This window comes from Marmota marmota, unplaced genomic scaffold (genome assembly GCF_001458135.2).
Source record: "Marmota marmota marmota unplaced genomic scaffold, marMar, whole genome shotgun sequence".
Taxonomy (NCBI): domain Eukaryota; kingdom Metazoa; phylum Chordata; class Mammalia; order Rodentia; family Sciuridae; genus Marmota; species Marmota marmota.
Window position 1 is genome coordinate 519,956 of NW_025999932.1, and position 10,603 is coordinate 530,558.

Genomic DNA, 10,603 nt, shown 5'->3' on the forward strand with positions numbered 1-10,603 from the left:
GCACCTTTCAGGCTTCCTGAGGACAAAAGTGAAGCGAGGCCCTGGGGATCTGGCTCGGTTGGTGGAGAGCTTGCCTCACATGCACAAGGCCCTGGCTCAGTCCTCAGCACCAAAAAAAAAAAAAAAAAGTGAGTTCTGTTGTTACCCGTCCCGACTGGCAGAGTTGGGGTTCTGTAAGTAACTGAGTGGACAGAGGCCATATGTGAGCCCTGCCCCTTGCTCCTTGTGGCGTAGGCAGATGGTGTGGAAATCATTCCCAAGCTCCCTCAGCAGAGCTTCCCACCCTTTCTGAGCAGTGAGGCGTGTGCCCAGCACGCTGCACCCCAGCCTAGGCACTGTCCCTCCTGGTGGGTGTGCTGCCTGGAAAAACACCCCAGCATCTCAGTTCAGCAAGCGCTGGTGGTGCAGAGTGCCTGGGACAGCGCAGGGGCCTGCTGCACTCAGGTTCCTGCCAGGTTTCTGAAGTTCAGGTGGCTCCTCGCTTCTGGGTGCGAGCAGGAGGGACGCTTGGGGCCACCGTCGTGTGCTTCAGGCCAGGAGCTCTGTGGTAGGCCATGCTTGTGAGTGTCCTTCTCCCAGCAGGCAGGCACAGGTTGTCACCTTGAGCTCTGGTGGAGTAACCAGATGCCACGCTGTGTCGTCCCCGCCACCGTCCCCACCTTGAGCCCTGTTGGACCAGTTGCAGGTGTTGGCCAGGTAGTGCCTGATCTGCCAAGAGGAGCCCGAGCACCGTGACCGTTTAGTTTTCTATCAACATTTCATAATCTGGAAACATTCTTTAAAGGATGAAACTAACGAGTGACATTCAGAGAACACAAGGCCACAAATTTCTAGAAACTTCTAGTGTATAGCGAGATACATACATTTGTTTGAAATTTCTAGAAAAGACAAAATTGCTGTTGGAAAGATTGAAAGCTTTAGAGGTAAGAAATGGAACCATTCCTACATGTTTAAAGAAGAATAACAGTGTTCTGGCTTTTATTGGCACTGATTTTAACTGNAAGAGCAGAGGGCCAAGGTGGGCTCCAGAGGCTCTAGGGCAGCCATGCTGAGAGGCACGCCGGCTCAGGTCCCAGGCGCACGCCCTGCCCCGCCCCTGGGTGGGCACGCTCCTTCCAGGAGGTGCCAGAGTTGCTCTGGACGCCTGCAGCCAGCCCGGGTGCCAACAGCCGGCCTGGTGCCTGTAGCCAGGCACTGCAGAGGCTGAGGCCGCCCACGTGGTCGGGTCAAAGTTTTTCCCATTGGTGCCACCTGCGGAGATAGGAAAGGAGTGCCTGGCCACTTAGAGGCGCTGGACAGCGATACAATGACCAGTATAAATGTCAGCAAGTGGGCTGAGGGCGGCCAGGGAAGGACAAAGGCAGCAGCAGGGTGTGTGGAGCCGCCTCTGAGATGGAGAAGTTCACAGCCGCCATGCTGCTGGGGAGCGTGGGGGACGCCCTGGGCTACGCCAATGTCTGCAGGGAGAACAGCGCTTTGGGCTCCGTCCAGGAGGAGCTGCAGAAGATCGGGGGACTCGACCACCTGGTGCTGTCTCCCGGAAAGTGGCCAGTGAGTGACAACACCATCATGCACTTGGCCACCGCTGAGGCGCTTGCCACAGGTAGGGAGGCCTGGGGCACTCGGGCACTGCTCAGGCAGGGGTGGGGTGCAGGGGCGCCTCTGAGCTGGGCCTGGAAGGCGGAGTCACCAGGGTCCCTCGGGAGTTCAGGCCCAAGTCCTTTTCTCTCGTGGTGTCTCTGGGTGACAGGATCATCCAGAGACAACCAGATACAGCATTGAAGAGCAGCTTCTGGTAGACTGTTGGTCAAACCCGGCACCCTGTCTCCACTAGGGGCGGCCCCAGAGCCTCCGCTTCACTGCTGTTTTGGTGTGAGCAGAGCAAGGGCTTGCTACTGCATTAGAAACTGAGTCTTCTTGTTCTCAACTTAGTGCATAATGTAAAATTAAACCAGCTTAAAACTTGGGAGCATTAACACACTAGCCTTTGGGGATTACATCTCCATCCCAATGAACTAAGGCTGAAGATCTGCCGGAGTGGTTCATCTTGGATGTTGCTTGTTCATCGTGTATTCTGGAGAACACTGCAGAGTCGCCTGGATCTGGGGGGACAGTCTCTTAAACGGCCCCACCAGGAGCAGGTTGATCTTAGGACCAAGCAGATTTTATGAGTTTCAGAGAGACAGTGGTGCATAGAAGGGCAGCTCTTCAGTCCTGCAGGTATTATCAGTCTGTCATGGCAAAGCTGAGGTCTGAGGGTGGCTTCTAAGTCAATGGGTTTCCTCTATGCCTTCTCGTCGCCATTCCACTTGCCGGCTGTGAGCGCGCTCAGTTTAGCTCTGTGGTCATTGTGTAGGAATGCCATCGCTCGTCCCTAAATAGCTGGTGAGAGGGCTGAAGCATGTCAATAAGATAAGAAGCCACAGCCTACTGAGAGTGGTGTCACCACAGTTCTGGAGCCTGTGTTTCCTGCTTCTGTCTTCAGCAGGTGTGTGTGCCCTCTGCCCTCACCAGCAGCAGCACCATGCCCTGAGCCCAGAGCTGTGGTGCCCTGCAGACTGCCAGAGCCCAGCCCAGCACGGTCTATCCTGGCTGCACACAGCGGCACCTGCTCTGCCCTGGGGTCTGGCACTCCGTGCTCACAAAGGCACAGCCACACGCAGGCCCACGTGACCAGCACGTCAGCGGGTGCAGAGCCCTGGGCCCCTGTCAGGGCTGTACAGTTACTATGGAGAGCACCTGGGATCCCTGGGACACAGCCACCCGAATGAAGCACGGGTAGGAAACGGTGCGGCGTTGTTCCTGAGCTAGAGGTCAGTTCCCCACGGGTGGCGACTGCCAGGCATGGCAGCAGGTGACCCTCGTGTGGTGCCCGTCCTGGCCTCCCGATTGGATCATGAGACTCACAAAGATCCCTCTTATCACTTGCCCCTCTAGAAACAGCAGCAAGCACATTCTTTCAACTCGCTGACACTCAGAGTTGAAGTCTCACTCAGTTCTCACACCACCTGTTTTGTTCTTAAGTAACAGGCTGCAGCCTGCCGTCGGGGGCTTCCAGGCACATGACGCCTGCGTTTCTGCCCTCGGGTGTGCAGCTTCCTGCAGGACTTACCCCAGGGTGGGGGTCCTCATTCCCCACAGGGGAGCCCAGTGCCACTGTGCTGCAGGAGAGGGACGGACATGCAGAAAGGCTGCACAGCCCCACGAGTGACAGCGGCTAAGAGCTCAGTCTGGCCCTTGCTGTTTGCACAGGCTCTCCTGACCCCCCCAAGGTCACAGTGGCCATGCAGGTGTTTCCATGCCCCCATGCACAGTGGCTCTTGAACATGTCTCTAGGCCAAGCAGAGTTCTCCAGATGTGTGGCCATGTGGCCTGGGCATCACCCAGTTGGGTGTGTCCCACAGCATAGAGCAGAAGCTGACCAGGCACGTCACGAGTGCAGTGGGCGGAGCCAGAGCGCGGTGCCCAGGGCAGCACCTGTCACTCCACGCTCAGGTACCAGGCCGCAGGGACTGCTCGTCCCCCAAGAGCTCGCCCTGAAGCCCAGCTTCTCCGCTCCACATTCCCACTCACCTCTTCCGAGCTGAGGAAGCTGGTGCCCTGGGGCAGCGTGGAGTCCACAGACCCCAGGGGAGCATGGTAAGCACTGGGAGGCTCCATCAGCTGATCTGGGCCTTGTGCTTCTGATGGTCAGCAGAACTGTCGACGCCCAGGCCAAGCACAGCTACTTGGGCAGAGGGCTGCCAGAAAGTGCCCGTGTGTCCCTGGCCAACCCCAGCCCTTTCCTCTCAGCAGTGCCCTCAAGGATGCTGGTGCTGTCTGCCTCTCATCATAACAGGCAGTCTCCCTAACTGGCCTGTCCTTCAGGAGACCAGGGGGATGCCAGGGGGACTAACGGGCCTCCATAGCACAGCAGTCTACAGCCCAGGAGCCTGCTTCCAGCTCAGACTCAGCTGAAAAGCTCTCTGCTGCCTTTGACCCTGTACTGGGCCAAACCCAGGCCCTCTCATAGGCTCGGGCTCTCCACCAAGCGGGGCCCACCCCTCCCTGCACTTTTTTTTTATACTGGGATTGAACCCAGGGTGCTCTACTACTGGGCCACATCCCCTTTATGACTTTTATTTTGAGATCGCGTCTCGTTGAGTTGCCCAGGTTGGCCTCCAACTGCAATCCTCCTGCTTCAGCCTGCTGAGTTGCGGGATTACAGGTGTGGCACCACACCCAGACTGCCATTTTGGTTTTGTGGATTTTATTTTGCTTTACAGGAAGCAACTGATGTGAAATACATAAATTTTGTGGCATCTGACTCTGGAATGAAAGTAATTACTTTAGAGGACTCAAGAAGGCCAGGCTGGCTGGCCAGTATGGAGGGAAAGCAGACCGTCTGCAAAGGGATAGCATTGTCGACTGTACCAGAACTCTATCAGCTTACCGACAGCTGGACAACCACGGGCCCAGCGCCCCCAGCGTGGCCGGGCAGGCCAAGGCTGGCTTATTCCTGCAGGGTTGCCACGTGGGCCCCTCCCTGGGGGTGTGGCACCCATACAGGGCCTCAGAGCTGGGTGGCCGATGGCTCATCCAGGGAAGGGCCACAGGATTGCATCCCAGGACTCTCCATTGTCCAGGGGGCTTGGGGGCTGGGCTGGAAGGCTCATTCTGCCGCAAGCTGTCAGTGACCCTTCCAGCCTTCTGTGCCCTGGCTCCGCAGCATTGGCTCTGGTCCAGCCACGAGAGGTTTCTGGGTTTTCGGGCCCTGTTCTTCCCAGGGGTGGGCAGGCAACTGCCCTTACGGTCTCTTCCCTCCTCCACGTTCCTGCCCCACCATCACCAAGGAGGAGGGAGCTGCTCACAGCACCGTGGCAGCCCCGTGTAGAGCTCAGCGCAGCACTGGCGTGGCACAAGATGCTGGGGCACCCCACCCTGCCTCGCCTGACTCAGCCCACCCTCAGAATGGTCAGGCACCTTGGACCCCGGCATCAGGGGTGATGCCCACCATCCTATGGATCAGCCTAGTGGCCAAAACACTCAGCTTTGCAACTGAAATCCACTGCCCTGCTCCAGACGTGGACAGGAATCGCCTCCCTGAATATTACCTGGAAACAGGACCCAATGCGTGGGATCTGCCTGCTGTCTAAGATGCACATGCCCAGGCTCAGTGGGGACAGCTCCATGGGGACTGGCTTTGTGCGCTCAGTGCCCCTGGTCTTTGGGGGATTCGACTCCATATTTGTCCCCGGGATATGCTTTATGGAAACATGGGTACAGCGTGGCCCTGCACAGGGTTCCTATAGGCCGAGAAGGCGGCTTCGCGGCCAGGAGCAGGGATTCTGCTCAGTTTTTCTCTCGCATGGACAGAGCAGTTAGCAGAGAATGAGGGTGTGGGGATCTCCCAGGACAGGCACGGCAACCACCTTGACACCTGGGTCACAGGGAGACCCAAGGACTGTCTGCATGTCAGTCGCCTACATCTCGGGCTGGCTGACAGGCCCCATCTCTGCCTCCCCAGGTGCCGGCCCCAACTCCACACACTCACTGTCCGTGTGACCACTATCTGCCTTCTTCCTCCCTAGACTTCTGGTGCCTGGATGACCTGTACCGTGAGATGGTGAGATGCTATGTGGAGGCCATCGAGAAGCTTCCGGAACGTCGGCAAGACCCAGCCACCGTGGAGGGCTGCTCACTGCTGAAGCCAGATAACTACCTCCTGGCCTGGCACACACCCTTCAGTGAAAAGGGTCAGGGAGTCTGCCCCATTCCCCAGAGCTCCCCCCAGGCCCACAGACATGGGCTCTGCCCTCACCACGGGCACTGGGGTTGGCCCCTGATCTTGTGCGGCCCACATGGGCATCTGCACATGGGCATGGCTCCCCAGAGGGTTCTTCCTCAGTTCTGGGGTGCCGGGGGGGCCCCAGGGGTGTGCAGTAGGCAGCCCAGCCTCTGCTCCTGCCCTCTCGCGACCCGTCGTGGTGACGGGTGTGCTGCAGACCTGGACTCGGTCTTCAGGGGCTCTCCCTGACATAAAGGTTCTCCCTGAGAAGGCACAGAAACCCCGGTGGGCCAGGCCAGCTGCTCTGGCAGCCCCGGGTGGCCAAGGAAAGACCCGGTGCTCTGGAAGGGGCAGCTGGAGCAGGTGCAGACTGGCCACAACCAGGAAAGCCTGCACCTCTGTGGTGCGAGAGAGCACACAGAGCTTCCTGCTGGGTGGGTCGAGGCAGCCCCCTGAGAGGAACTCTGGCATCATCTGTCAGAGTCACGTGACGGACACCCCCTGATCTGGCAGTCCTCCCTCCAGAGGTGTAAAGGACCCATAGTGACCGTCCAGGAAAGCAAGGGTGCGGGGTGCCCTCTGCAGCACTTGTGGGAGCAGAAGCCTGGAAAGGCCGTGGGAGTTGGCGCCTGTGGGCGTCGGCCCAGGCTCCAGGCAGTGCTCTGCCGCTGCCCCACTGCCCCGCTGCCCTGCGCGCTGTTTATGGGAAGGACGGGGCAGGGAGAGGTCACGGGCGCATCTGCCCAAGAAACTTCCCTAAGGGAAAAGAAGCACTTGTCCATGGAGACAGAGCAAGGCCCAGGGGGTTCTGGGCTTTAAATCGGCTTTTGTTTCAAACACTTTGGTTCTTGTTCTTTACCTTGTGAATGCACGACTCTTACTGTAAAGAACTGGCTGGGCCAGGCTGGGGCTCAGCTGTGGGGGCTCGCCTAACCTGCGAGGCACTGGTTCGACCCTCAGCACCACATATAAGTGAATAAATAACAAAGGCATTGTGTCCAACTACAACTAAAAAATATTTTTTTAAAAGAACTAATTTGAATTTTTTTATTTTTTAAGAACACACAGTCAACTGACTTGGTTTCTAATCTAAGTTCTGATACCACTTTGTGACATTGAACAGGTCTCTGACAGCTTATAGCCAACATTTCTCTTTAGACATTTTTTTTTAGTTGTAGATGGACACAATACCTTTATTTATTTATTTATTTATCTTTATGTGGTGCTGAGGATCGAACCCAGTGCCCCACATGTGCTAGGCAAGTGCTCTGCCACTGAGCCACAGCACAGCCTCTCTTTAGACTTCCTATGCCACCTCTGTCCACTCTAATGGGAAGGACCAACGGAAGCCTTGCCTGTGACTTGACTGTCAGTGGCCTTCCCATGACCTCTTGCCTCGGGCTGGGAACCCTGAGGTCGGAAGCTGACTTGGTGGTGTCTTTGCAGCTCGAGCAGGTGAACATGCTCTGAGCTCTCCAAGTGTGACTCCAGTCAGCCTCAGGAGCTGTTCACCTTCTTGGACTGCAGCTCCGACCCAGAGCCTCTCTGCTACTCCAGTTTCCTACTGCGATGATATCTCAACTTCTTATCTGCATGTTTATCACATAATTTTCATTTTGGAAAATTCTAGTGTGTGCAAGAGTAGAGAGAAAACTATAATGAATGCTGGCCCACATTTAGGGTTCTGCAGGCCAGCCTCACCATCAACGTGGGTGCAGTCCTATGCAGGGGCAGCGCAGGGGTTGGGAGGAGCCTCTCCCCATCACGGTCCTCACTGTCTGCAGCTGGTCTTGTTCCATGTCTCCCATGTGCCGTGTGCCCCTTAGGTGGATGTAAAGCAGACCTGAGCTCAGGTCAGTCCACTCTGTGTGTGGTTGGAAGGTAAGAAGGAGCTCCTGCCACATCCGTTCAGAAGACGGAAGGAGGCAGTTGGAGATAGTTCTCCCCCCTGGGTGAAGCCTCAAAGCACAAAGCTACTGCACCTTGCTGTGGTGTGGCAGTGTCTGTTCCTGTCCAAACCAGGTGGAGCCTTGGTGCTCCGTCCAGCAGGGTGGACAGAGGCCTGGAGTGCTGGGGGCCTGCCCTGGTCAAGGGCCAGTGCAGCTACTGTGCGACTCCTGAAGCTCCTCACTTTCTCTCTCAAGGGATTGCTTTAGCCAGAAGGCTCACACCAGAGCCAAAGGGGTACCTGTGACCAGCTCTTGGACATCCAGAACTGTAAAGATGGGAGTTATGGAACAGAAAATGTCCACTTCCTTTAAATGTCTGTTGACAGACACAAGAGCTGGGTCAACTGTATTAATGACATATGCAATAACTTTTGGAGCAAAGTACATTGCCAGGAACACAGAATCAACTTGGTCCGCCTCATGGGCCTTGGTTCATCAGGAGGGCACACCACCTAGGCCTTCATGCACCTGATAGCAATCTTCAGAGTGGCTTGCCATTGTTCACTCACCCAAATGACATCCCCCCAACAGGAATTTGGTTTTTTTATTCTTTAAAATTGTTCACAGAGTTTTCCTACATAATCCAACATACAACAGAGAAATTGTATATCTTTTTTTTTTTTTCAGTTTGCTTACAGTGGAAAAACAAGTATGTTTTACAAAGTTTAACTAATAGACACGACCAGGTCAACAATTTAAAATCCGTGAGTTGAGCAATGATCTAATAAAAATAATCCCAAATGACATTCTGATGAATGTGCTATTACATGAGGTTTTATACTTTAGAAATGATTTGTGCTGCTAGATTGCCAGAGGTGGGCTTATTGGAGAAAGAGTCTGACACCGGGTGCTCATCTCCACATAGGCTCAGGATTTGGAGCTGCCACAAAAGCCATGTGCATCGGCATGCGGTACTGGAAGCCGGAGCGGCTGGGGACTCTGATCGAAGTCAGCATTGAGTGCGGCAGAATGACCCACAACCATCCCACAGGTAATGCTGGCGCCAGACAGGTGCAGGCCTGCCTGCTGAGGGAGCCCCGGCCTTGAGACGTGGCAGCACTCAAGCTGGCTGGCTCCGGTGATCTCCCTGCCTCTTGGACTGGAAATCTCGGGAGGCCGGGCTGACCTTCCCATTGGCTGTTTTGGAGGAATTGGGCCATTTCTTCATCTTGCCTAAGTCTCTTTCCCATGTGAAGGCAGAATCAGTGCCAGACCCATGATGGTGGGAGGTTGGGCAGGGGAAAGACTCCCACTGATTCTGGGTTTGTCTGTGTTAGTCCAAAGAGAAAAAAGAGAGGTGCCCTGTGGTGCGACTCTGCACGGAGGCAGCATTGGGGGATGGCACGGTTAGGGGAACTGGACACTGACCAGGGTGAGGCCAACCTAGCCCTGCCTCACCTGTCACAGGATGATGGTGGCAGTGGCACTGTGAAATGACCCAGGGAATACTTGCAGTTGGTCTGGGTGGATTCAGACCTGGTTCTGCAGCTTGGTGACCTGGAGCAAGGGGCCCCACTTCCTGAGCTTCATCTCCTGGTCTGCACAGCAGGCGCACTGCTAATGGCACAGACCACACCCCCAGGGCCATCTTTCAGAGCCAGGCTCTGGGAGTGCAAGGATGAACTGAGTTGATAATGTCACCCTGAACACAGGGTCCCACAGATGGCACAGGGAGGCCAGAACTTTCTGGAACTTCTGGACTGTACAACATTGTCCAAGATTGTCCTCATGGAGGGCAGATCAGGACCCCCTCTGCTGGGCCTGGAGTAAGTGGCAGGGTCAGCTCATCAACAGAGCCACCCTCCGCTCACAGCTCAAGGCAGGTGCACAGGCTATCGGCCAGGTCTGCTCAGAGACCAGGACCTGAGGGCCGGCCACAGCGGGCTCTCTTCCCTCCCGCAGGCTTCCTCGGCTCCCTGTGCACGGCCCTGTTTGCCTCTTATGCAGTACAAGGAAAGCCGCTGGTGCAGTGGGGGCGGGACATGCTGCAGGTGGTCCCGCTGGCTGAGGAATACTGCAGGAAGACCATCCGGCACATGGCAGGTGAGCACTGGCTTTCCACAGCAGCTCCTCGGGGCTCCCCCGCTCCAGGGGCATTCCTGCAAGGCAGGCCGGAGAACGCCCTCTAGTCGGCGCCGGCAGAGCTGACCTCACAGAGAAGGAGTGAGGTGGGCTGCACCTGGCAGCCACCCAGCTGCTCCAGGAGAGCCAGGCCAGGCCACACCCGCCGTCTGTGCAGGCTCCACCTCACCCTCGCCTCTCGTTGCCATGGCAGAGAGGAGCTGGGCTTCTGCCGGAATGCCCCAGCTGACATGAGTGTCCAGTGCAATGCAGTGAAGCTTTTCGTCTGGGGAGCCAGGAGCCGGGTCAGCACCCCAGCCTGACCCAAGACCCAGTTTCCACCCAGCTGGGAAGGTGTGCACCCCTGCCACCCAGCCCACAGTGATCCAGGACTTTTGAGGACATTTGTTCCCAGAGTTCCCATCTGTGCCCATTCACCATTCTAGGGCACAAGGGCCATATTCATAAGCCTGTCGATAATAGGTCACCAGGAGTCCCATGTTTCCCATGACTTGGGTGGGTGGCATCAAAGCATGCTCGGCTTAGGAGTTCTGAAATGCTGGTTAGGAAGACTACAGCTCTCCCCAGGTGGCTGACTCACGAGCCCAGGGCAGGGGAGAGGTCCTTGGCTCTGAGAGGGACAGGGGCCAGGTGAGGCAGCCCAGGGGATCCTTTGACATTCCCACAAGTTGAGGAAGTAGGGTATCTGATGTGTCTGATGGGTCCAGAAAGAGAGGAGGGGAGGGAGAGCATGGTGCCCGGGGGGAAAGGGGAAGAGAGAAGAGGAGGGGAGGGGAGGGGAGTGCATGGGGCCTGTCTCTTATAC

At 56.5% G+C, this 10,603-nt stretch overlaps 1 protein-coding gene across 1 annotated transcript in view; it reads left to right on the top strand.

The window, feature by feature from the left end:
- Positions 1-1,296: 1,296 nt before the first annotated feature.
- Positions 1,297-10,603, top strand: part of Adprhl1 (ADP-ribosylhydrolase like 1) — a 13,682-nt gene continuing 4,375 nt past the window's right edge. Inside the window, exons 1-4 of the mRNA XM_015484057.2 lie at positions 1,297-1,603; positions 5,571-5,735; positions 8,582-8,707; positions 9,619-9,759. Of these exons, the coding sequence (XP_015339543.1) occupies positions 1,393-1,603; positions 5,571-5,735; positions 8,582-8,707; positions 9,619-9,759 (643 nt within the window). The 5' untranslated portion in view covers positions 1,297-1,392. The remainder of the gene's footprint in view (positions 1,604-5,570; positions 5,736-8,581; positions 8,708-9,618; positions 9,760-10,603) is intronic.